The following is a 27,951-nucleotide window of genomic DNA, read 5'->3' on the forward strand; positions in this document are numbered from 1 at the left end:
CCACGAAACACACTCTAGCTGCTCCAACTAGAGGGATTTCAGCAGTATGAATGTGGGGTCGTGGCATAAACATGGACCTAGATAGCCATGAGACCGTCCTCTGGAAGATCTTGAACATCCGTAAAATTGAGCTGTGATATAAGCAGTGTTGGAAAAATATTAAAAAATCAAATCTCACCAAAGCCCAAGATCACGGATGATTTTCGTTGACAAAAATCGGCAAGCACACAACTGCGGTTGATATTGCAAGCTGTGATGTCGCAGCTCGGAATATCAAGCTAACAAAACTCACCAGCTGCAAATCTCTCCAAACTGTGGTGAGATTGATAGCGAATTCGTTTATTATTCAGTTCCAACCTGGATCGGGTATCAAGATTGGATCTGCTTGTTTTCTGACAAACGTCAGTTTGCTCGTTTGTTTTTAAAACCTAGCTCAGGTTGAGATTCGCACTGACAAAAAGCTCGGTTTGGTTGGAACTGGTTCCAACTAGAGGTGGGCAAAACAGCTCATCTGGCTGAGTGGAAAAAAAACCCATCCAGCTCACTAAAGGGAGCCGATTCTTTTGAACAGCTCTTCAGCTCACATTGAAATAATAGAAATTATGACACAACTTCAAAATCGGAAAATTAATTAGTGGTTTACGATTTTATGCAAATCGTAAAAGTAGTCTTAACCAATAAATCCGTACCTTACAACATGGCTTTACTTTTCAATGGAAAACGCTACTAACGCAACAACTGATCAACCATCGCGTAAACGAAAAAGCGCGCAAAATGTGCCAAAAACATAACAGTGAAACAAAAAATGTATGCGATAGAGCTACACCTATGTCACACGCGATGATATGATTCACATCGTGACACACGATGTTACGCCTTTTTTCAAGCTATGCAATCCAGTCTACATTCATATTTTATTTCTGATGTTAATTCTCCAGCATAATTTCTCTCACTATTCTCGGCATCAGCTCCAGATCATCAGCTTGGATCCGGATCCGAAGCTGAATCGTGAAGAATCGAGAATGGAAAAAAACGAAGAGCTAGACGGATCCGAGAGTTGTTATCCTAAACAGCTCCCAGTGAATAATCATTCGAGTCAATGATTCGGATCCGGAGCTGAGCTGATAAGCTGGAGAGCTGCATTTCGCTTTTCGGTTATTTGTTTTTGTGCGGATCTTCCACTCCCCCAGAGAATGACGGGAGGAGAGGTGAGAGCACATATACTAGAGGAATAACATCAGCAATAAGCGCATGTACATACTTCTCTCTCTCTCTCCCAAACAGCCACTTGGAAGTTTGCTTTTACCGTTGGTGCTATCGAGCAGTAGGCACATGTTGTATTAGGCGCGCGTCTTGGTTTACGCGGTAATGAGTCGTTTTTTTAAACGTTCCGCTATAAGTGATGGATTGAATTGTTTAGACTTGTGATATCAGTGAGCTGATGAGCTGCGATTCCTAAAAAATGAACTGCGGGTCATCAGCTCACTTTAGAGAATCGGTCTATAGAACAGCTCGGGAGCGGATCGCCCATCTCTAGTTCCAATCCCGATAATAAACGAATTCGCTATGAGTTTCATGACTTTTGCTTTACACCCGAACGCAACCGAAACATCCACAGCGGCTAGCAGCAGTCACAGTCATTGGTGAAGATAAAAAAGAGATAGCATTATTATACTATCTCTTTCTAAGAAAACGAGGTGCAACGGAATCATTATTGCGTCGATTCAACTCTCAGCTTCTGTCGAGACTTCAACTAGAACACGTTGTGAATAGTCTCGCAATAGCAAAGGAGGTTGTAAAAATCAACATCAAGCATTATATTTTGCTCCAATATCACGCGTGATATTGAGAGCGTATGAGAGCAGTAAAATATAAATTTGCTAATGATCATGCCGTCACTGGACATAAGAATTGTTCTGGAGTCATAAACCTGGATGGCAACACCTGGAAAAATGCCCAGTCCACGACAGTGATCATGCTTTCATAACGAATATACATTGTATACGGGGGAACATAAACTCGTCTAATTTTGCATTGCAAATGCTATGTTAAATTAGTAGAGGTACACGCAAACCAAAAATTTATTACATTCAATGTTAGTTGCTTTTCCTATCATCCTCCACAGAGAATGATATAAGTTGACCTCGCAGACAATGTAATGGTTTTTTTTTTTATTATTTCGTGTTCTACCTATGCAATCGACTATATCACCAAACTTTTTATTTATAACATTGTAGAACGACGACACACTGAGGCAAATAACCATAAGAAATTCATAAGGCTCGACTTATAAACGACACATATGAATTTCATTGATTTACTGTTTAACGACTTTGTAGTCAATTTAATTGTTTATGTGAAAGTTTGAACATACTGACAGGTAAGCACATATCATCGCTAAAAGACGTGTATGAGAGAAAATAAGCCAAACAATCTAAGGGCACCGGTGGGATTACAACGGTACAATGGTAGACCTATATGGTGTATGGATGTATTTGACTAATGATATTTGAGTTTCCAATCCGTTTTTTTTTTTGTTTTGCTCTGTTCGGGACCTAACACAACTACGATCAGTAATTTGATCTATTGTAGTTATATCCAGTGATGCCACATATACAGATTTATCTGTAATTATACAGATTTTTTTCAATATTTTGATACAGATATCTGTATATACAGATTATAGAATTTTGAAAAATATACAGAATTTTAAGATTTTTCAAATAAAGGGAATATATTTTGTATTGCTTTTTATATTAATTAATTCCGATTACTAATCGTTTCTTCCTTTTGTTTGAGCAGCTTGAATTAAATCTGAGCATCAAACCCAAATCGTTTTTTGAATTAAAAAATTATTATTGTTTTAGCTTCGAATGGACTTCTCAACAAACATTGAAAGCTGAATAAGAGCTTATTCAGGTAAAAATTTGCTTCTTCCGCTAAAAGAAATGGATTGTTCAGCTGTTAATAAGCTCAAATTGTTTGTTGGGTTGGAATCTTTCGAATGGCTTCTGATGATCAGATGTTCTGATTTCTCGTTGGAAGGAATATTAGTTTTCCTTTCTATTTGTTTAATCAACCATGTCACATGGTGACAGATACGAAGGTTGATTAAATTTATTTGTCAACTCGGTAAACAAGCCATTTTAGAAAACCCACAGAGTAGTTGATTACAGTTTGTGAGTCGAAGATTCAACTGGATATTTTTATATTTAAAAAGCGTCATTACAGAAATAAAGAATATTGCATGCAATTCGACTAAACTTCCTGTAAAAGCTCTGTGTTATGTGCAATGTCCAGATAAAGGTTTCCAAATTCTCAAACATTCAAACAAATTTTTGGGAATTGTGATAGTTACTTCATTAAGGAAATTTTCAGTCGGAAACAGATTTGTCTCTTACAACTGGTACTTAAAGTTTTGCATTTTCAGACAGTAGAAGAGATACAAAACACTTTAAAAAACCAAGATTGTAGGATTTCAAGATTTTTAAAAAAGACAAATTCTTTAGAAAGCAAATTTTAGTAATTTTTCGTGACTCTAAACATTGAAAAACAGGGAGCTGAATCTGCTCAATGGATATTTACGTGAATCCGCACTGAGATCATAATATAGAAATTATAAAGATTTTTTTACAGATTTTTGTCAGCCAGATACAGATTAAAAAAAAATTTGCGAGGAAAATACAAATTGAACTTTGAAAAAATGTGGCATCACTGGTCCTAGGTTTAGTGCATGTTGTATTACCATAGGGGTAACTCTAAGACCAGAAGGTCCCGAAGAAACGAACTCAACTTTTTGGCTCAGCTCTGGTACTCTCTTCGGTCCCAAGCTAATCGATTCACCCCTCGAATCATAGGAAAATCCAATAACCCCTCATTTTATCTGTCAATCTTTCATAGCGAATCAAAACAAACATTGTGTAGTACTAGAATTGTGACTAGAATGGGGTACGTTAATCGTTTGCTTGGGACCAATAGGCTAGTCAAGTAGTGAGCCAATTTAAAATCGTTAGTTTCCACCGGATAACACTATTGAGAAATGATGAAGTATTCGTTTTTTTACAATTGTCATTCTTGCATTTATCGCAAGGATCCGACACTAATTGAAAGGTTCCGCTATTTATACCCTTCGGAGTGTTGAAACACCTTCCAAAAGCCCTTTGTCAGTCAAAATTGGATTCCTTTGCAACAAAATTAAACAATGACACCGATAATGACCATGTATCGGAACCCTAGTCTTCACCACTTCCAACTAGGGCACAACCAATAGGAATCACATAGATGACGACTAACTAGCTCATTTTTCCTTGTTTCAAGATCATCCTCGGTGGACAAAGCCGAGTCTTATCACTATCAACAAGGCATAAAAAGTAACAAGGACTAAGATGTGTCCCTTTGATTACTGAAAAATCCTTTTCCCCCTAGTTTGAAGTAGTCAGGACTAGGAATCGGTGGTAGATCTTACACACTAAGATTTTGTTTTCGTGTTCGGTAAATTTTACCGAAATCAGAACAGCTGAACGTTCGGTAAAACTTTGACCTTCATTTTAAAGGCTATTGAATTTGAAAATAATTTCAAAACATGTTTAACCTTGCTTAAATGATCAAATCTTGTCATTTTAGTGAAGATTTAGTATAAAAGTAGCTGAAAAGCAATTGAATTGAATAGCATAAATTTAACCGAACGGTTCAGCTGTTCAAATTTTGGTAAAAATTCCGAAGTCGGCGATAATTTCTAAGTGTGTACATTCCGTAACGTACCACGAATAGGTGATCTACCCACGTTACGTGGCTTCGAATCCGTTTCCCATCCTAGTATATTTTTTAGCACAAGCGTTCTCTAATATACAACAATCATCTATTATCGAAGATAATTTTTTTTTCCTTTATTATATAGACTTTCAGCCATGGGGATACCGACGATATGTGCTTGTATCACAACCACTCAGTATCATTTCATAAACGAAAGTTATGAATGATTGTCGACTAACATGAGGTAGTTATTATACGAGTGTACCCCATTAGGCATAAATACGTTAGGCATACGGACGTTAGGCATACGGACGTTTGGCATACGGACGTTAGGCATAATGGACGTTAGGCATAAAGTCATTAGGCATAATGACGTTAGGCATAATATACGTTAGGCATAATGGACGTTAGGCATAAAATACCTTGCTGCTGTGCAACTCTAGAAACCTGCTTAACCTGTAAACCTGTAAACAATGCTTAAATTAGGCTTAGCGTTGAATAAAAAATGATACAAGTTAAACAAACATAGTTTATTTAATAAGCACAGTTTGGAATCCATTATTTATCATATCATAAGTGACGTATCTACATATTTACTTAGATCCATGATTAGTAGCGATAGTGGTTAAGTAATCTTACAATGAAAACTCAGCTTAGTTTTGAACTAAAATATGGTAAAACATTTCCAATGTTTGAAATTAATAATGGTCTGCCTGATTTTCTGTGGAATTACCAGTGGTATAAACAAATTCCTACATTTAGGTGCAATCGCATTTAAAAAAATCCATTGTACAAGGAAAAATAAATTTTGTACAAGGATGTCGGGAACCAAAAATTTAATAAGAATATCTCATAGAAAATCGCTTAAGGGCCATTTAAGGGGCTTATCAATGTCACCCAATATTTTCCAATTTGAGATGTCAAAAATGCCCAAAAAAATAAACAAAACTACATTACTCAATATAATAAATTAAAAAATAAATCAGCACCCTTCTCAAATTCAGACCTGCCCATAGTGTGGTCCAGGTATTACATGCCCCTCTGGGGGAGTATAATACTGTTATTTTTTGCATCAAACTTATACAACACAATTAAACTGGATCCTTTAAAGTCACTTTCCAATTTCTTAAGTCAAAATATTAATATTTTTGTGAACTATTACACTGAAACCTTCGTTTACGAAGTCTTTTTTACGCAGTATTCAATTTACTTTACAATCCTCTTTTTACGAAGTAAATCCCAAATAACGTGTTTTCTTTTTACGAAGTAAATTTCAAATAACGAGTTTTTTTTTTGCGATTATGGGAAACTGGGATATACTGTGAAATACCCCACGATACGGGTATTGTTGGAATCGGGGTGACGTGAAGGAACCTCAAATCCCTCAGAGTTGGTTGGAAATGCTAACATGAAGCTTTAGTGTGATGATTTATTAGCTAGAGAATGATCTTTAGAAGAGGGTAGGTGGATAGTTCCGTTAGAGTACGGCAGTATGAAAATGGAATAGAAGTTGAAAATGAGTGAAGGGCCATTAATGCGACAGTTTTTTGAAGATAGACGCACATCTTTTGCCTAACCCGTACGATGTACGCGGAGACTTGAAGTAGGGGAATTTACGTATTCTCGTCAATCCAAGCTGCGTCCGAACTTCTATTAGCGATTTCTCAGCGTCACACACATACATGACAGGTTTGTTTGTTGAAATTAATCTGCTGCTTGCTGTTCTACCAATTCCAATCGACAGAATTGATCAAAACGGGTTGAACATGTTTTTACAACGCTCCAAACTTCTCAGGTGAGAGTGACTATTGTCGGCAGTCTCTTTTTCTTCGGCACCCTTTCCATTTGAACTGCGTGTTAACCAGCTGTTCTATTATCGGCAACTCGAAATCAGCCGTATTTTGTAGTATGTATATTTCATTTAAAGAAAAATATGGTATAACAGGAATTCACAGTCGTAAAAATGTAATCAGATTTAAGCTGAAAAGGTAAGGAATCGGCTTAATACATTCAGCGAAGAGTTTTGATGGGAAAATACAGTGAAATAAACGTTTCAATTTCGGTTGCCGAAAACAGTCAATGGGTGCCGAAGCCATAATTTACCCTATGTCTCCAAGTCTACAGGCAAAAAATGTGCGTCCCTCTTTTGCTCATAAACTGACTGCGGCTGTGGAATAGTTCTAGCGACGTTTTCATCACTACCTAAGCCCCAAATCCCTGTATGACGCCATTTTGAAATCCAAGATGGCAGCTTCCGGTAACAGAAAACTAAGAAAATCTGATAACTATCCCACAATATGGGTATTTTTGGAAGCGAAGTGGTGTGTAGGGACCAGAAATCGATGTCTGACGCCATTTTGAAATGCAAGATGACCGTTTCCGGTTAGAGAAAAGCTTGTAAATTCTGCCAAATATAGGTATTTTTGGAATCGGGGTGACGTATAGGAACCGGAAATCGATGTATGATGCCATTTAGATCAAAAATGGTGGATGCATGTCATCCAGATTAAGAAATACCCATATTGTGAGGTATTTGACAGTATTTCCCAGCTTTTCTCTAACCTGTTGCCACCATCTTGGATTTCAAAATGGGGTCAGACATTGATTTTCGGTTCTCACACGTCACCCCGATTCCAAAAACACCCATATTGTTGGGTATTTAACATTATTTGCCTGTTTTTCTGTAACCGGAAGTCACCATTTTTGATTTCAAATGGCGTCAGACATGGATTTCCGGTTCTAACAGGTCACCACGATACTTAAGATACCCATATTGTGGGTTATTTAAAATTATTGTTCTGTTTTTTATGTAACCTGAAGTCGCCATCTTTGATTTAAAAATGGCGACAGACATCGATTTCCGGTTCCTAAACATCACTCTGATTCCAAAAATATCCATATTATAGGGTATTTGCCAAAATTTTCAAGTATTTCTGTAGCCGGAAGCCGTCAGCTTGGATTTCAAAATGGCGTCAGACGTTGATTTCCGGTACCTTCACGTCTCCTCGATTCCAAAAATAACAATATTGTGGGGTATTTGACAATATTTTCAATAACCTCTTTTTACGAAGTAAATCCCAAATAACGAGGTTTTTTACGCACTAAAAAGAATTGTGAACTGTGATAAAAAAAGTACTCTAAAAGGAAACGCCTTAATATATGCACATACTAATACTTTTGAGCAGACTATTGGGGTGCTAGGCCACCCATCATTCTTTCGTTTTTATAATCAGGTATGGGGAATTAATATGAAACTCTTCAGCAGCGCGATCTAACTCTTTAAATACTTAATTTTGACGAACTATGTTTCCCGGAAAGACTAATTCAGTAAGGAGGAAAGGATTTCACAATTTTCAAATCAAATAAATCGTCTGATGTTGACTAGAAGCATTCCTGTTGCATGAAATTAGTGCCCTATAATTGAGATTTAAATGTAGAATACCATAGCGGGGGAAAATAAGTCCGAGAGTGTTCATTGTTTGTATGACGATGCTTCTAGTTCCAGGGCATCTGGAACCTAATCCTGAATATATTCACATTTATTCACCTGTTTATAATTTGAGCCTCAAGTAGACGATCAAAAGAATGTAGCGATTTAAATTATTAGCTTCTAATTTACATTTTTCACTGAACTTAGGTTTACTGGCTCCGAATTCGTCAACGTTAGGAAGTGATTGAAACATAAAAAGTTAAATAATTGTCAGATATCTGGAACCACATTATGTAACCAAGACGAATCGACTTGTTCATACAAGCGTTCATACGAAAAACGCTTCTTTTCAGACTTCCCCAAAGAGACCATCTGCACAGCCTATCCAATCCTGCTATTTTCTAAAATGTCAATATTCTTTGAATCCCGCAAAAGCTGCTGCTCACCGTTGGTGGTTGTTGCAGCACCACGAGAGGCGAAAATTATCACCCAAAAAGCACGTTCGCAAAGCCTCGTTAAAAAGCGTGCCTATCATCAACCGACGCCACAGCGCAACGACAGAGACCAACTGTAAGCAAACAGCTCCCATACCGTTGTCGTTAGACAGATTGAATTGAATTTTCGCCGGTAATTAACTTTTCTGCAACGTGACAGAATGAATTCGAGCCACAGTGCCGACAGTCGAATGGATGACGAACAGGTAGCATACAGCCAGGCGTTGGACTGGGTGATTGAATTTTTCTGGTCTATTCAGGCAGCAGCAGCCCCAATCGCACTCCAATCAATCATTTCAATTCGGTGTCAACGCAGGAATTCAATTTACCTTTTTATTAGTTTTGACCAATTTTTAATCTTGAACCAGATGGCCCGTCACACCGTTGGCTCATCGAATAGTCCCACCAGAAAAAGATACGTTTTAACCAGAGAAGAGTGTAGTTAGAGTATATAACCAATGATAAAAATGCAATCGAAAAGTTTAAAAAAAATCAACTGTAAAGGCGTCTAAAACTAAACCGTGAACGGAAATTTAAATGGGCACAAATATATTTTAAAGCTAAACCAATAACTACTCAAGCAGATTAATCTTACAGAGTGTAGTAGAGTAGCAGGTAATGTGACTAAACTTCCAAGAACGAAACAAACACTAATCTTCAACGAAACCGAAAAAGCATCATACATTAGGCAAGGCAGGGCCAAGTGTGTCACCTGTGAAGCGACTGTTACAAAAACAGTCCAACAGCTTTTTACTACAGATCTAATAGTGAACGATAAATACTATATAATAGTAAATTTGGTCACGAAAGTTTGAATTTTGCTAGCTTTTGGAATGATTTAAAACTCTGTTTTTTTAGACACCTTTGATAACATGGTTGGCATGCTCATTTTTATCACAAATTGCTCTTTTTTTAATAACTTTTCACTCATTTGATGACACTTGATTTTACTTTAAGCAATTGGTAAAGTATTATCAGAGTTCACAGTAGATACACATAGAGTAGTTAAATCGCAACATTTGAATTCACACCAATGAGTTTTTTCATAGAAAATCTGAAATGAGCAGCTATTTTCGTTTTTGTGACGCAAATTTGAGAACAGCTTTTCGTCCAAATACAAATCTACTGTGATTTACGTACCTATAGGAACTTTTCTATCAGTAGCTTCAAAAAAATCTATGTTTCGTCAAGTAAGTGCTAACAAATGTGCAATGTGTGCAAAAAATTGAGTTTACCAACCTTTCTTTCAACAAAACAAAACGTTCTTCAAGTACTACAAATGGATGACTATTAAATATTCAACTGGTTCCGATTAAATTCGGAATAATACAAATAGAACTGCTGTACTGTGACCAGGGTTGCTTCCACTCAGTTGCTATAAAAAAATGATTTTCTGAATTTTGAAATCATTCGATGTTATAATGATATTTCGTACTTGTTAGATACAAGAAGAGGATCAAAGGCAAGTGTTTGACTCATAAAACCTGTCAATTTCGCTACCACAGTGTTACAGTAAGCGATTTTATGATTCGTGAGCGTTCACTCAGAGTGAGCGCTCGCGAGTCGTAAAATCGCTGATTGTGCCTATCTGAAAGCAAATTTGACAGGTTTCATATGTCAAACACTTGCATTTCAACCACTTCTTGTATCTCACAAGTACAAAATATCATTATAACATCGAATGATTTCAAAATACAGAAAATCGTGTTTTTATAGCAAGTGAGTGGAAGCAAGCCTGACTGTGACAGTTGGTTAGTCAGTCGGATATTCAGCAGTTGTGAAGTATAGATATACAAATATTGCCGAAAAAATTGTGTAAAAAGAGGCGAGTCACGTCACCTAACAGACCCCCAACGCGGCTGACACACTTTTCCCCGCCTTACCCTACATTCAATTACCTTATACACGCTAGTGAATTGCTTCCGCGAAACTTTTTTCATTGGAATTGCGTTCGAATATGAAACAGTCTTTCATTATATGGGTTCCGATTCGAGTTTCTTCAACACTAACCAACGTCAACGGTTTCTTTTCTAGATCTAAATGCACCTGATGCACACTCTCAACTTCACACGTACACGGATATCATAACACGGTTCGGATAAATCAGTAATTACGATGGTCTTCATAAGACGCATTTTGGACAAATTAACCGCGACAAAAACAAATCTATAGCAAACAAGCGCAGTGTTCCAGGCAATTGAAAAGTTTGGCCCTAAAATGTATAGCACATTAACGAATCAACAACTGATTTGCATATTGTTCAAGTTTGAATCTAAATCAAGTAGGTTTATTCGTATTCGCAAAGGCTTTCTCGCTTTACCATTGTTTGAATATCAAGCCAAAGTTCTGTATTCTAAATGAGGAAGAAAAACTTTATTTAAATGTAAGCTTTAGAAAACACATGTTGAAGAAGTCATTACTCACAGAGATAGTATTTATATTTATTGCAAACAAAGTATTTATATTTACACATAAACACTCGCACGCACCGCAGCGATATGTACTAAGTGTCGAACCACATAATAGTGTTTATATTTTAGTAAATTTACATGCACCACACGTCGTCACGTAGAAGACCTTCTTTACCCTTACAACCACAAACATTTTAGCAAACACATGCATTCCCATTGCACCAGTTTTCATTCGAAAATTCCAATGTCCTGCAATTGTGTGCTGGTTCAAATAAACGACTAAACAATTTTGTATGTCGTCGATGGAGGAAACACCAATCGAAACATTATGAAATCTATCGGATGAAAGCTCAAATACAAGATAACGAATTAAATCGACCGGCAAGAAATCAAAATAACCAAAAAGATAATTAAACTTTAACTCACATAAACAAGAAAGCACCGGTACAGAGAAAGAATGCAATTATAAGGCATGACCGACTGCGTACCAATTAGCTATGTACAGTAGTATAGATTCATACTGTAGGCGCAGTTGCGAACGAATTCAATGTACCTTCTGATAGTGGATACGGGATGCATCAAATTCTGCATTCCGATAGGATTAGTGCTGATAAATTGTCAATTTAGTATTCTGTGGAATTTAGCATTCTTGATTTCTCAAACCTTTCATATGAATTCTCCAACCAACGCAATAAGGGAGAGCATAAGAGTCAGTCATTGAAAACGTTTGGTTTGTTCGGAACTCATCTTAACAATTGTAACATTAATTATTATTAACATTAACTTATTATGTTCAGGTAGTTGTCTCAATTTTGTTTCTACCTAACCTTTTCCTACCCAAAAAGTTTTTCGTTGTTTTGAAATGCAATGAGTTTTTGGGAAGTACAGTGTAACAGTTGTTGTTTGAAATCAAAAGTATTTTAATTGTTTTTCACTAGTTGCTCAGTAGAATCCTCAAGAATATATGCGGACAAAAACAATAATCCAACGGAGAAGCATAAATAAGTACCGTAAAACGAGGTAACTTTGATAGGTGTTTTATGTATATTCCAGCTGACCATCTCAGTATTGTCCATGTGCAGTCTAACCTAGATTGGGAGTATATTATAGATCCTGTAGACGTCAACATTGCTGCACAAACCTTTTCTCACGTCTTGGCATATGTCATTGACAGGCACATTTCCAAAAAGATTATCCATATAAAAACTAAGAAGACTGCTCTCAGAAGATTTACTAAATTCAGCACACTGCCGCTGAAATGCTACTATGTCAGACTCGACCACGAGTATAAGCGGTTAAGTCGTCTCTGTTTTCATCGCTATCAAAGGAGAATTGAACGGCGGCTAAAATCACACCCGAGATCCTTCTGGAACTTCGTAAATAAGCAACGCAGGGAAGTCGGCTTACCTTCTTCCATGATTTTTAATGCTGAAACTGCTGGCAATCAACAAGACATTTGCAACCTGTTCTCAGCTAAATTTGCTAGTGTGTTTGAAGACGGGCAACTCTCCGCTAATCTCATTACTTCCGCGGCCAGTAATGTTCCTTTGGTCTAAATACCGATACGATTTATCAGAATCTAAACTTAAGACTTCAGCTAAGGCTGGACCCGATGGTGTTCCGTCGATTATTCTTAAAAAGAACATCGTTTGTCTTTTAGATCCACTGCGCTGCATATTCCTGCTATTTCTTTCCAGCAGCATCTTTCCGTCTTGCTGGAAGACTGCGGATATGTTTCCTGTTCATAAAAAGGGAAGCAAACGCAACGTAAACAACTACCGGGGAATCACGTCGCTGAGTGCTGTATAAAAACTGTTTGAATTGGTTGTCATAGAGTCCCTAAATGCGCATTTCAAGCAACATCTAAGTATAGATCAACACGGATTCATAACTGGGCGTTCCACAACTACGAATCTGTTGTGCCTAACGTCTTACATCACAGACAGTTTGATTGCTTGGACCCAAACGGACGTTATCTACACAGATCTTACGGCAGCCTTCGATAAGCTGAACCACGAAATTGCGATCGCTAGGCTTGATAGGCTAGAGATCGGTGGAAATCGTTTGAGATAGTTTCTTTCATACCTCACGGTAAACAGTTAAGATAGCTTACAATGACATATCGATGTCTTTCTATATCACTTGAAATGTTATGTATGTATTTCTTTCGACAATCTATTCCTATCCTTTTCAACGTTTTATAGATGTGAGGTTTGTGGAAATTTCATGCTGAATATTGCATTAGGTCCTAAGTAACATTGACAGATTCTCTTCGTCGACTTTCTCTTTGCATCCACACGGCCACGTTAAGACATTCCCTGCTATTTTCAACACACAGATAAGCCTAGTATACAGATCGAAGCGAAACGAAAATTGAAGCACGCGAAAAATCATGAAATTTCGCTACCCGCATAAACGCGAACCATAAATTGACCTTACCTAAAATGGTTAAAAATTGTTTATAATCCCTGCTAAACTTTAACTGAAATGGTTATGGAACTTTACATGAACGTTTAATGATAAAGTTTCAACCTTATGTATTATGGTTTTTTGGAACTGGATCTTACAAATAATGGGTTGTTAAGAACCATTACCATTCCAAATTCTTGTTTTCTCCATACATTTTCAGAAAGAGAACTATATAAGAACGTTTTTACTTATGATTTGAGAACATTAATGGTAATGGTTATGGTAGTCAGTAAGGTCCATTAATGGTTTTGTATTATCGCTCAACTTTACGTGGAATATATCGTGAATTGGTAATCAGTAAATTACTGGCAACCAATTCGCGATATATTCCACATAAAGTTGATCGATGTTACAAAACCATTCGTGGACCTTACTGACTACCATAACCATTACCATTAAAGTTCTCAAACCATAAGTTAAAAGGTTCTAATATAGTTCTCTTTCCGAAAATGTATGGAGAAAACAAGAATTTGGAACGGTAATGGTTCTTAACAACCCATTATTTGTAAGGTCCAGTTCCAAAAAACCATAATACATAAGGTTGAAACTTTATCATTAAACGTTCATGTAAAGTTCCATAACCATTTCAGTTAAAGTTTAGCAGGGATTATAAACAATTTTTAACCATTTTAGGTAAGGTCAATTTATGGTTCGCGTTTATGCGGGTAGCGAAAAAGGTTGTGAAAAAATGTTTGTGGAACATTTTCCAGTTTCCTTTTTTCGCAGTTTATAGTTCATGTGAAACGAAATCGATCAGTTTACACCTCCGGTGAAGTGAAAATCTGACAGATACGCTCTCCCGAAACGTCAACTTTTCGCTTAGCTGCTGCTCTTTTCGCGAGCGCTGCATGAGCGAAAAAAAATAAACGTAAGCGAAAAAGATGCGATCCACAAAATTAGATTTCGCTGGATCGTATCTGTTTACAGTTCAAAGCGAAGTGAAATATTTGCACATTGCGTTTTTCACGCAGGTGAAAAATGTAGTATTTTGTATGAGATTTTCGCTTCGCTTTGATCTCTATACAGGCCTATAGACGAAAAAAGCTTCTAATACGACAAGAAACGGTTCAGTACACAAGTTATTAACGAAAGAGAAAGTCGATGAAGAGAATCGATCAATGTTACTTAGGACCTAATGCATTGTTCAGCTTGATTTGCGGTTCGGTACACGGTAAGAAAAAAGTACCCAAAATTGAGTTCCTTTCACTCTTCACGTGGCTTCCGTGGGGCTAGGTAAAATTAAGTTAAAGAAGAAAACTCAATTTCGAGTAATCCTGATCGTTGACCAAGTTGACAAAAAATAATAAAACGGAGCAGACTGGAACCGAACCATGGACGTTGAGATTACGGGGCCCGTGTGTTGACCACTCGTCTATCAACGCTTGTAAAACTGAAATGGTTAAAGGCGCATAAGAGCAACTTCAATGAAAATAAACTTATATTTGAGTTCATTTATTATTGCTCAATAGTTGAGTAAATTTAAACCAACGCCGTTTTTCTGATTCACTCAACGGCGGACCTCAAATGATAGAACCCAACGTTGAGTTTTTTTAAACTTAATTTTGAGTATTTTCTTCTTGCCGTGTATGAGAGAGTTGAAACTATCTCATTTTTTGTTATCACCTGTTACCTCCAAAGTCTCGATATCTCGATTTATAAACCATGTTCCGAAAATGTTCAATAAATTAGGTAAGTTCAATAAAAATGTAATGTGTTGAAATGGTTGAAACACAGACAAACAGACATAACACTTGCAAGTTGTTCGTCGAACAAGCATTTAACGGACAATTTAAAAGTATCGTAGTTGGTAGTACCGCCACCTGTGGCGCGCATAGTCAATTCCCTTGCGTTTGACGTTTACACACTGCCGCCATCTGTTCAGTGTAGTGCCCACCAGAGTGTACTCAACAGATGGCGGTAATGTTTTAGCGACGATGTTTTACAGTGAGAAATATTCAATGTGTTATGTCTGTTTGTCTGTGGTTGAAATATTACGTTATTTTCAAGGTACTTAAAATCAATTTGAATATTTTTTTTATATTCGAGTCCTTTTAGCGGGATGAATGTGTCTTATACCGAATTTTAGAGGGATATATTAAATTAAGAAATGGTTTTAGAAATCTTGGTCTTGGTGCAAAGATCTCAGAGCAAGACAATGTTTTAACGCATCGGTACTAAATTACTAAAACAAAAAGTGTAAGAAATTTCTAAGATTCTGTCGTTGTGACAATTGTTTAGAGTCTTTGAGACTTAAAAAAATCTATCATAGATTTAGAAAAAAAAAACAGGATTGGGTTTTTAGACGTAGGACTACGTCTGTGATTTCTATATGGGGGTGCACTTTGTGAAAACCGAAAATGGAACATGTAACAAAATTATGAAAGATTTTGAACATTAATAACTCACCCCTGGACCAATTTCAATAATGTTATTACCAATCGATCAGAAATATTTCTACGCATCTGTTAAATTTAAGACTTTATCATTTTTAAACATTTCACTATTGAAAATTGCACGAATGAAAATTATCGTCGATTGCCTGCGAAAAGCAATTTCCCTAACACAGATTTCAAAGTTGAATTCGATCCGGTCTGACCAAACGGTATTTATTGGTGAGTGGTGGTGTTCTCCAGTACACAACGAAAGGCTGCCTGCAAGCAGCGAGCTGCAGCCGACATGAGCATCCATAGAAGGAGGAAGAAGCCGCACAGCTATTGATCGGAATAAGTAGCTCTTCGTGAGTCATTGTGGGCCATCTATGTCAAGCGCGTCATACTAAAGAGTATAAACAAAGAGAACCCTGCTCAAATTCCAATTTCTACACAAATCACAAGATCCTGCTGCAGTTAACAAATAAGATTTATTATATAAGTCCACGTAGTCCTACGTCACCATTGCGTACAACCCTGTAGGGCTGTCCCTTGTAGTTTTTTTTTTCCAACAATATGGGTCTGAGAAACTAAAAATACTTCCTATAATCCAGATTTTGAAACACTTCCAAAATCCTAGTTTAGGGAAAAAGTTCCTTTAAAATTTTGAAGGCTTAGAAAAATGTACAAAGTTCTAATGGTTTGAAGATTTTTTATAGAATTTTTAAATTTCAAAGAGTTATTGAATTATTTCTACCACATTCTAAGAAGAACTCGGAGAATTAAGTCGTAAGGAATGCTTCAAAGAATTACAAGGGAGTTGTGAGGAGAATTCCTAGGTGATTCAGAGGAGAATTGTATGGGAACTTTGAGGAGAATAGCAGGTGAATTTTAAAGAGAATTTCAAGATACATATAAACAGAATTTAATGGTTAAAAATTAAATAGTAAAAAAAGGTTATCTTCCATTTAATTCCACTTAATCAATTTTGGAATCCATGACAGATACGTATTTCAACTACAATGTACAGTCTTCATCAGTGTCATTCCCACTAAAGAACTTATCAAAATCTGATCCCCTTAAGTACTCATCCCATAGGCACATTGTAGTCGAAATACGTATCTGTTATGGATACCAAAATTAATTAAGTGGAATTAAATGGAAGATAACCTTTTTTTTTGCTGTTTTATTTAAGCATTCCACTAACAACCCCATTTCATTGCTTCAGAATTTAATGGGTTTTCTGAGGACAATTTCAAATAAATACTGAGGGAGATTCAGAACCCAGACAACCAGAAGTGATATAACAATGTGCAGACAGTATCGTAAATTGTTACAGTTTAAGTAAACATTGCATATAAGAATGACATTGCATGTTTATGTTAAACCGTATAGAATGCAAATTTCTAACTTATGATGAATTATTTTCCATGGTACTGTACTGTCGCTCTTCACATGTCCGTCCCATAGCTAAAATCAGCAAGCCGAAAAAATCGCGTTTTAAGTTTGCTTCGTATCATTGGTTCTAGGTTCTTATGTGATGGGACAACCAATTTGACTGCCTTTCCAACCTTTTTCAGAACAAAGTTTTTGAGTTAATCCAGTAAAACGACTATGGGACCGACATACGAAGAGCGGCAGTGTATGACAAATTAAATCGGTAAAAGTTTAAATACCAGTGAAAAAAAAACATGATTTATTCCGTAAAGAATTAGCTCGTTTAACCCCATTTAATGATAAACAAAAAACGGTTTTATTGATTTCTTACGTATAACCAAAGAGGTAACTCTAAGACTAGAAGGTCCCGAATAAACGTGCTCAACTTTTTGGCTCAGCTCTGGTACTATCTTCGCTCCCAAGCTAATCGATGCACCCCTCGAAACATAGGAAAATCCACGAACCCCTCATTTTATCTGTCAAACTTTCAAAGCGAATCAGAACAAACATAGTGTAGTACTAGAATACTGACTAGAATAGGGTACGTTAACCGATTTGCTTGAGACCAATAGGCTAAGTAGTAGCAACAATCAATACAAAACTAACGATTATAAATTGGCTCACTACTTGACTAGCCTATTGGTCCCAAGCAAATCGACTAACGTACTCCATTCTTGTATAACTTCCAGTACTACACTATGTTTGTTTTGATCCTCTTTGAAAGTTTGACAGATAAAATGAGGGGTTAGTGGATTTTCCTATGTTTCGAGGGGTGAATCGATTAGCTTGGGACCGAAGAAAGTACCAGAGCTGACCCAAAAAGTTGAACTCGTTTCTTCGGGACCTTCTGGTCTTATAGAGTTACCTCTATGGTAGTAGCTTATTGAACGATAGTCATTAGAAAGTCGAATTTCTCGTTCCGTTTTTGACAACAACAAGAGTGAGATGCAAAACTCAAAAATAAGTAAAGAAGCAGAAGAGGCACAAACGGAAGCTTGACGTAGGACCGCTAGTGGACGGAACAAATATGTTGATCATTTAGTTCTTAACTATTTCTGTTTTTAAATTGGTGGCCCTGAAAATGGCCGGTTGTTTTTCAAATGGTGGCCACACCAGTGCAATAGTCAATGCCGACCGAATGACTGCGGCCTAGCCATGCTTCCTTTTGCGGAAAGCATTTCCTCCGGTCGATGCGGGTGTTTTCGTCGTCGTCGTCTTCGTATTGGTGCGATGCGTGCTGTTCCACTCGGACGTCGTGTCCGACGCTAACCCGTCCGTTGCTCGAAAGCAAATGACAAAAAAAAAACGATATGGCAAGCGTTTTTATAACCGCTGCTTTTCTCCTCCCTTCCTTTCATTGGTGAAATTGTGAGCGGTTAACCGAGTATTGAGCTCGCTCAAGTGAGAAAGGGGAATGTGTTCGATTTGCACTCTTTCGTTGCGTCCGTGTTTGGGATTTTTCGTTACATGTCTGAATTTTGATTTTTTTTAAATGTGACCCCCAGTATACAAATTAAAGACGTAGTCCTACGTCAAAAGAACTTAAATTTAATGTTTTTTTTTCTGTGTGCATACACTTATAAAATAAATCACATAACCAGTGGAAAATATCCATGTGAATCTCACATAACTTTCATGTGGTCGCATTATTGGAAATTGCCCCACTAAATCACATAAACGTTATGTGTCCAATAAAATCTATATGATTTCTCATATAGAATTTCTTATGCTATGTGATATTCAGATAAAAATCATTATTTTTGTTATTGGACAAATACTATGTGCGTTCCTAATAGAAGTAGAGTCCTTTTTGATTGGGTCGTATGTAACAAATGTAAATGGCATTTTAATGCTACACTGAAAAAAGTTTTCATATAGTTTCCATTGGGAACGCGCATTAGACTGATGCAAAATTTGACTTTTTCGCTCCACAGTGCTTAAATGGTTTCAAATCGGGTCGTGATTAGCCTCCAAAAGTTACAACTCATTTGGTTAGAAACAGACTTCGCACAAACCATTTGAAGTTTACATGTAAATTACTATGGGAAATCTCAACTTTTTGTTCATTGCCTTCTAGTCTTTTTCCATATTGAGCTGCAAAACAGCTCGATAGCTATTCTTATAGAAAATTTTCTCAGCTACAACTTTGCTGAAGATCGTTTCTATGTAAAACGAGACAGAAAATAGTTATTAATTATTTAAGAGATTGGTAAACTTATGACATGATCAAGCAGCTGCTCTGTAGGCAACACTGTATTTTGCAGTGTGACATAGTAGCCATAATTTTTGTGTCCTATTCAACGCCCCAGAAACACCAATGTTGCCTGCTGTGCAGTTGATTGAGCATGATCATAAGACATTAGTGCATTGAACCATTAATAACTTTCGATCCTTGCATTTAATCAAAAAGTGGTCTTGAGCAAGTTGTAGCTGGGAAAATTTCCTACAAGTAAAGTTGAAAGCTTTTGAGGCAGACCGATATGGTGAATTATTAGATAGACATGAACAAAAATCTTGGTTTTACCATAGTAATTCCCATACAAACTTCAAATGGTTTGTGCCATCTCAGTTTCTCACCAAATGGGTTCAAATTTTGAGAGGTTGGTCAGGATCCGATTTGGAATCGTTTAAGTATTGTGGAGCGAAAATTTCAAAATTTGCATCACTCTAACGCGCATGATATTTTTCCAATAACAAAATTAATGATTTTTATCTGAAATTCAAATAACGTTCATACGATCACATGAATTGTATATGACAAATCATATAAACTTCATTGGACACATAAGGTTCATGTGATTTTGTGATGCGATTCCCAATTATGAGATCACATGAAAGTTAAGTGAAATTCTAATGGATATTTTCCATTGGAAATGTGATTTATTTTTTGAGTGTACCAGACACTACGCTGCTTACTCTTACTATACACGGTGTTTCGTGTAAACCCATTAACAGTTGTCTAAAAATGGGGGAATTTTTAAATCATAAAATGGGTGTAAATACCCATTTAAAGAATCACTTCACGGTTGAATAATGGGTATATTTTTAACCCACTAATGGGTGAAAAAACACTTCGAAATTTCATCGTCTCCTTTCCGTCACCGATTCATTGGGAATGCAAACATATTTAGCAAAAATAGGCGATCTCCGGAAAATGTTAGAATCCGAAACGTTGGAGAGGCTTACGGATAAGTCAATACAAATAATCCAATATGGTATTATAATATTTCGTGTAAAATTTGAGAGGAACACCTGCATTTGTTCTCAATGTATTAGAAAGTTTTTTACATCAATGAGCGCTTGCATCCTCCATTTGTAAAAATGGGTATATTTTCACCCATTTTACGATAAACACAATTTAATAAAATGGGTGTAAAAACACCCATTTATTGACAGATCACCCATTTACCCATTTATGAGTAAACCATAGTTTACCCATTAAATGAGGAGGGGCACTTTTAGCGGAAATGGGTATTTTTATACCCATTAATGGGTTTTCGCGAAACACCGTGTAGGTAAAATTTGCTCCCGCTACCTCGTTTCTGTTTCATTTTATCGTCAAAAAACTATTCGTCGTATGTGCCAACTGATCAAAACATAGCTCAATTTTACATACGACACCTAATTTCTATGGGGGTGTCAATCGTCATATGTAACAAATCTCACAGAAGCGTAAAAACTGTACATAAAACCTGTTGTTTTTTCCTAATAAAATTGCAAATTTTGCAAATATTCAATGTTAAACCACAGACCAACAGACATAACACATTGAAAATTTCTCACTGTAAAACATCGTTGCTAAAACATTACCGCCATCTGTTGAGTATAGTGTGGTGGGTAGTATGCTGAACAGATGGCGGTAGTGTGTAAACGTCAAACGCAAGGGAATTGACTATGTGCGCCACAGGTGGCAGTACTACCAACTACGATACTTTTAAATTGACCGTTAAATGCTTGTTCGATGAACAACTTGCGACTGTTATGTCTGTTTGTCTGTGGTTAAACGGTTGTGGGTGGTCTATAAAAAGATAACTACGTTTTTTGTGAGTAATTACTCATAATAATACATTTTTAAACCGCTAAAAAGCGCACGGTCGAATGTAAAAACACGGCATGCGAAAGGTTTTATAATATTGATTGGTTAAAAAACGTTTGATTTTCAACAGATACGCTATCAATACCTTACTCAGTTGATAGCAACACTCTTGAGATGTTAGTGAATGGAAATTTTGAAAGAATTATCCTTCTCATTGAAAATAGAAACAATTTTTTGTTCACCAAAACAAAACACCCCGTCTCTCTAGTTGACATAAATGTTACATACGACCCAATCAAAAAAGACTCCAGTATTCCAAGCGAATTCTACACTCAAAATAATCTTCACGTCAATTCTACGTTAAAATATACATAGATTTTTCCGAAGCACTTTTCACATATAGACGTTACGTGATTCTCATAGAAGCACTCATATCAGTGAGCTTCAACGTCACTGGATTATCACATAGAAGTTACGTGATTATTCCAGTACAGCTCATAGTGGTTTTTAATGATGTTAAATCTGCTACGATTTAAATAAAATGTATTCTTGATTTAGCATAAGGCATAGATCTACTAAATACTAAAAGTAGTATTATTTTATGCATATGCCTTTATTTTGTCATCAAATATATACATCGGTAACAAAAACATATTGAAATTAGATTCGATCGGGCCATGGATCAGGAACGGGAAAACATTCATGTAATTCAAATGCCTATCCTGCACTTGATCTTACACCATGAATGATGCTGTCACACTAAAAAAGAAACAGACTTAATTATTGTCTATGTAAATGTTTAATTTATTAAACTTACCACATTAAATTGTCCCACAAAAAAGTTACATCTAAAATAATCTGAATTTACACTGGCATGAAATATGCCCACTGAACTAGTGTCATATTGAGTGTTACTCATTTATTTTACGTGAAACGCACATAGAATCTATGTATGGGCAAATCACGTAAACTTCATTAAAAAATGTAGCGGTTTCCAATGGAATTTCCCCTCATATAAAAATGGTATCATGTAGATTCTACTTGGGTCATGTAAAGTTGACGGCAAACCAAAAAGAGAAACTCTACGTGATTTTTCACGTACCTAACTATAACGTGTCGATTATTTTGAGTGTAGGAAAATTATGAAGACAAATTAATTAAATTATTGTTATTAAGAATGCAAAGATAAATCAACAGTGAATTTCAAGAGTTTTCTGCAAGGAATTTCTGAAGAGTTTTGTACATAATTCCGAGGCTGTTATGAAGAAAATGATTATGAACGGCATTCCCTAGAAATTTTCTCCAGTCTATAGACCTATAGGACTTCTGTGCCGAACACTTTAGGAATTGATGTCAATTGGTCATTACTAACTATGCAAGCAAATCAACCATCGGCGGTGAAGTCTTCTTACCCGATGAACGAGCCTTGAATTTATAGAAATCATCGAGATAAATCATTGTTTACAAAAGCTGTTAGGCCCTAATTCCAGCTCTATCTTGAAATTATTATTGTTTAGTGCTTCCATTTATTAACGTCCTTTTAAACGAACCACCTTGAAGAGGTGGAAAAAGTTCATTCAGGACGGCCAAGTCGTAACCAGCACCCAGCCGGTTAGCATCGCCAGGTAGCGATAATCACAGGCTACTTAGAGTTGGCTCTGTCATCGTCATCACGGGCACTACCGATTTATTGACAATAGTACATTAGTGACAACGATGATCCCCCGTTCTTGTTCGCATTACCGACGGCAAATATCACCGTAAGCAACCCCACCGGGCACCGCGTGGAGGTAAGAATCGGAGTTCAGGTGCACAGTGGTCGCGAATCGCCGGTCAGGGCAGAACCCAACAACCATTGATAGGCGTTCTTATGCACCTGCTTTACCTGGCTATTGTTGAGTGTTTCTTTTGTTATAAGTATCAAATGTTTGCCCCTTTGAAACCAGGCTTTTTTTTTCAAGTACGTCGAAAAAAACAATGACTGAACTCTTTTCTCCCTTTAAAACATGTATCGTTTGAGTAAAAACAATCCGCATCGATTAACACGCACTACCCAAAAGAAAAAAAAAACATCCATTGTCAATTCGACAAACAACAAACTGAAACGAGCGAAACAAAGAAAACAAACGAGAATCGGCCACGTGATATCTATTTCCGTAGAGAAACCCCGAGAAAAATATCTAAGAGACTCATTCTTTCTTCGAATATAATAAGTGATAAGGTGAACACAAGAAACTTTAAAAACAAACTTCATTGTTTATGAATATTAGAATAAATCTTATAGCTAATGTTTACTACTAAGAAAAGGAAGCTCATATAAGGAATCTTCAAATTAATAGCGATTAAGCACTAAAAATGATGATGACGATGGAATAAATGGTTGAATCCCGAAATCAAACCCGAACCCAAGGCTTTCTCTGATTGATAGAAACAAATCCGAAAATCCTTCTGGATAAGTTAGGTTTATTATTGATGTAATCGCTGTTGATGGCGATTTTTCTTAAAGTGCGCTAATATATGCTCAGTGCAACTTTTCTGTATTTCAAATTCACTCCATATGCGACGGAATATCTACATCGAAGAGTGGAAAGTATTTACCAAATGACCCTACCTCTAAAGTAGTCGTACGTCGTAATTGAGCTCAACCTTGCACCATGACCGTTGTTCGATTGAACAGGTCCATGGTGAGGGTGCTTAGGAAGGCCGGTAGTGAGCCATGCGTTCCCAGGTGAGTTGTTACCATGTCGGAAATCGATTCGCTGTACGCCGTCTCCAGCATGTTGAGGACCGTGCCGGATTCGTTCAACCGGAAGTTGAGGTACTCTTCCTCGCTTTCGGCGTACATGCTGGAAATCCGATAGTTGGTGTTGCCGACCCGATCGACGCGATAGCCGAATAGCATGTAGCATACCTCACGGAACTCATTGCTGGCGGATTTGTAGATTTCCTTGATGTGCTGATTCTTCGCTTCAAGCGACTGGACTTGCGCTTTTAGATTGTTCACTTCCATCACGTTCATCGTCATGTTGGTGTCGTTAAGACGCATCGTGAGCTCCTCGTTTCCTTCCTCGAGCCTTCGATTGCGCATCTTGAGCCGTTCGATTTCCGCTTGGAGTTTTTCTATTTCATTCCTGTGCGCTTCGTAAGCCTCGTTAGCGGGGCTGTCGGTATACTGAACCACCTTGTAGCGATCCCGGTTGATTTCCGCTCGGAGGGTGACATTTTCCAACTCAAGTTCCAGTTCGTCCTTGCGCCTGTTCAATCTTTCATTGTCCAATCGGAGCGAATCGATCTCTCGACGAAGCTTTTCGTACTGTTCGCTGGTTAGAGCCGAGTCCATACCTAGGTGGAACGTAAATATTTAGGTACAAACAGTTTGATGTGAAAACGACAGAATACTCACTCATATCGGGCATGCATTTGGACGATTGCAGTTCACCTTCCAGTTTGGAGTTGAGCTCGCGATATCCGACCAACTGCTTTTCCAACATTTCAATTCGAGTGCGCATCTGAACTTCCTGATTGCTCACGTTAGTTGGGTTGACTGAGTGTAAAAACGTAAATAATTAATCATTTCACCGATTGAATTAACGCAAATCTTCAACTTACTTGTCAAATCCTTCTCATAGCTGTCCAACAGTTGCTTCCAGCAGTCTCTCTCGCCAACTACCAGATGCAGCTTCTTCTGCACTCGATGCAATATTGTCTGATGATGCTTCAGCGAACGTTTAAGGTCTTCCAGCTGTTTTTGGAGCTGTCCATTCTCCCCCTTCGTCTCGTCAATCGCAGCCTGAATCTGATTCTTTTCGTTTTTGACCGAGGATTTCTCGCTAGTTAAAATTACATCCTTCTGCAAAATTTGCTCGATGTGAGATCGCAACACAATCGGAGTACATGCCGACTTCTTGGGGCAAAAATCAACCGCCAGCTTGCGCCAGTCTGCCAGTTCCTGCTCCACTTCCTTTACCTTAACGGTCAAAGCAGCGGCATCCACTTCGTTCTTCTCGAAATTCTCCAACCGACTTTTCAAACTGGCCACCTGCTCTTCCAGCAACATTTTGTTACCAATTATGCCATGCAGATTTTTCGATTCCTCCTTCAAACGAACGTTCTCCTTCTCCAACTCAGCGTAGTTCGCCAAACGAGAAGTGCTCACCTTCGACAGGTTTTTCCAATCTTCATAACTGCCGATCTCATATTCCAACGATTTGATTTTGGATTCGGTTTCACAAAGCCTTTCCTTAACCTCATCCAGCTCTTTGCTGGTAGCATCAAACGAATTCGCCTTCGACTGCAGCGTTTCAGTTAGCTCCTTATAAGTATCTAACTCTTCTTGGGTCATCGATAGTTGATCTTCAAGATCCAGCATTTGATGGTTTAAATCCCGCACCTCCGAATGGAGCTCTCCCGTCTCAAAGTTGTACTTCTGTTCCAAATCCTTCAAAGCCCGTCTAAGCTCATACAACTGGTCGTCACTGGACTGCTTGAGAATGTTAAACTGATTCTTCGTCTTAACCAGCTCTTCTTTCGCTGACTGCTCACGTTTACGAACAGCCGACAGATGCTTCTCAAGGTCAGACACTTTCTTCACGCTGTGACTCAGCTCCTTCTCCAAGGATGAAATTTTGTGCTGATTCTTAAGCTGCGACGTCGCCATCTCCGTGTTCTGGTGTTCGATCTCTTTCTTCAGCATCGTTACCTACGGAGAAGATTGTGTTTAATGGAAACGCACCCGAAATAATCAAAACAAAAAGTTACCCTGGACCGCGCTTCAATCAGATCCGCCTTCATCCGCCGCGTCTCCCAGGGACTCTGCACTGCCATCGAGCAATGCGACCCCGTCAACGACTCCTGACTTGCGTTATCCTCCCCGGTGGAATGACTCACATCCATTGAGATATCATTCATTTCGTACAGTTTACGCTTCTTCCGACCTGAACACAAAAAATAAACATTAGGTGGTTCTAACCTCACCCATCCAGACTCTCCCAAGCAGCTTCAGATTCGTTACTTACTTATCTCGAAAGATGCGTTCATGTAATCGAAACTCAGCCGCTTTGGGATGGTGCCAGAAGTCAGACTATTGTCGGCATTTTCACCGGGACCGGTGTTTTCGTTGCGATTGTGCTCCATCGCTTTTCCGTGGATGGATCCTCTCTTTCGTTGAAAGCTGTTATGAAGCTAACTCCCGAATCAACCGACAAATGCCGCACTACTTTTCTGATCGGAATTCGACTAAACACAATTCTGCCAGGGAATTTCCACTCAATGCCCAATGGATGCAGTGTGGATCACTGAGAAATATTCACAATAGATCGGTTTTATACGATTTTTAGGGCTAAAGTCCCGAAAGAAACAAGTAAAATTCGCGTTCCAAGCCAGGATCGGTGCAAGTTTTGACGTTTCAACTTCTACAATCGTTGTCTTTTTTTTTGTTTTGGCACCATAACTTGCAGGGGTGCACTGATATGGCAAACCAATCTTGCGTACAAGTTTTATAGCACAGATTGACTCGCTATAAAGTTCATGCGAAACTGCACACTCAAAAATATTACAAAACGAATCAAAAACGAAACGAATATAGTTGAGTCGGTGTATAATGAGTCACGCCAAGAGAAAAACAGTTGAACTCGCATCACGGTTTTCGAAAGATTCCCTTTCATTTAACTTGGCAACAGAGGACTTCTACATCAACTTCAAATGACTTCTAGCGAGAAAAAATAATAACGGCTGTAGTAAATCATTAGGTCGTATGAATAAAAGCGTTTACTTTACTTTTCCCGTAAGAAAAGCACGGGAAAGTAAAGTAAACTCTTTTTATTCATACGGCCCATTATATCAGTAATTTTGTCAAATTATCTTAACAAAAAATATTAGAAATTATCATTACCGATCATTACCAAACGTATCCCATGACAATTGAATGCTCTCTGCGTGTTTATTATCATTTCTTCGATTATATTTTATATTTTATTGCAATACCTTTCGTGGACCTTTCATAGCATCGTAATGTTTGTTTACTTTGCACGATAAGTAGCTGGTTTGACAGTTCGATAGGTAGACTTGGCTTCACTCTTGGCGTGACTCATTATACACCGACTCTAGAATATAGATTAAATTTTATGCATTTTAAGGTTTTTCAAAATTTATTCATTGGTTCGATTAAAATTTTCGTCAAAATTATACTAAGTCCGAATAACGGAGTGGAATTCGATCAGTGTTTACTAAAACGATAGGAAAAACAACATCTGGATTCTCTTCGGAGCTTCGTGCTGGTGAAGAGCTTCGTCCCAACGGATTTCTACATGGTGGTATAACTGCGAACTGGCGGACCCCTCAGGTGCGGGTAGGTCTGCTGCAACTCTTCATACTGCATTGTTTGACTTGGAAGTTGAAGCTCGTGCACTGTCCGAACGTTGCTGAGTTTGAACTTCTCTCTAACGCTAGAAATAACCACGGTCACACGTTGAGATCCTTTCTCCTCCCTCGAAATATTTCCGGTCCAACTCAAACAAAAGTTGTCGGTTGGCCCCGTGATACCCAGCGCCGATGC

The 27,951-nt window shown here is 37.7% G+C and overlaps 1 protein-coding gene across 1 annotated transcript; it reads right to left on the reverse strand.

Annotated features, from left to right (window-relative positions):
- Nucleotides 1-23,833: 23,833 nt before the first annotated feature.
- Nucleotides 23,834-26,785, reverse strand: Mad1 (Mitotic arrest-deficient 1). The gene is made up of 5 exons (XM_065235910.1): nucleotides 26,414-26,785; nucleotides 26,157-26,332; nucleotides 25,008-26,097; nucleotides 24,802-24,942; nucleotides 23,834-24,740 (listed from the first exon to the last, which is right to left on the reverse strand). Exons 1-5 carry the CDS (start codon nucleotides 26,529-26,531, stop codon nucleotides 24,040-24,042), a joined length of 2,226 nt encoding a protein of 741 aa, XP_065091982.1. The 5' UTR covers nucleotides 26,532-26,785; the 3' UTR covers nucleotides 23,834-24,039.
- Nucleotides 26,786-27,951: the final 1,166 nt, after the last annotated feature.

Source organism: Ochlerotatus camptorhynchus, unplaced genomic scaffold (genome assembly GCF_037179485.1).
Source record: "Ochlerotatus camptorhynchus isolate MF236.1 unplaced genomic scaffold, CSIRO-AGI_Acam_v1.1 ptg000507l, whole genome shotgun sequence".
Classification (NCBI taxonomy): Eukaryota; Metazoa; Arthropoda; class Insecta; order Diptera; family Culicidae; genus Ochlerotatus; species Ochlerotatus camptorhynchus.

Coding starts and splice junctions, on each gene's coding strand:
- Mad1 (XM_065235910.1), bottom strand. CDS start 26,531: ATGGAGCACAATCGCAACGAAAACACCGGTCCCGGTGAAAATGCCGAC. Junction 26,333..26,413: donor GAACGCATCTTTCGAGATAA/GTAAGTAACGAA, acceptor TTTTGTGTTCAG/GTCGGAAGAAGCGTAAACTG. Junction 26,098..26,156: donor TGATTGAAGCGCGGTCCAGG/GTAACTTTTTGT, acceptor TCTTCTCCGTAG/GTAACGATGCTGAAGAAAGA.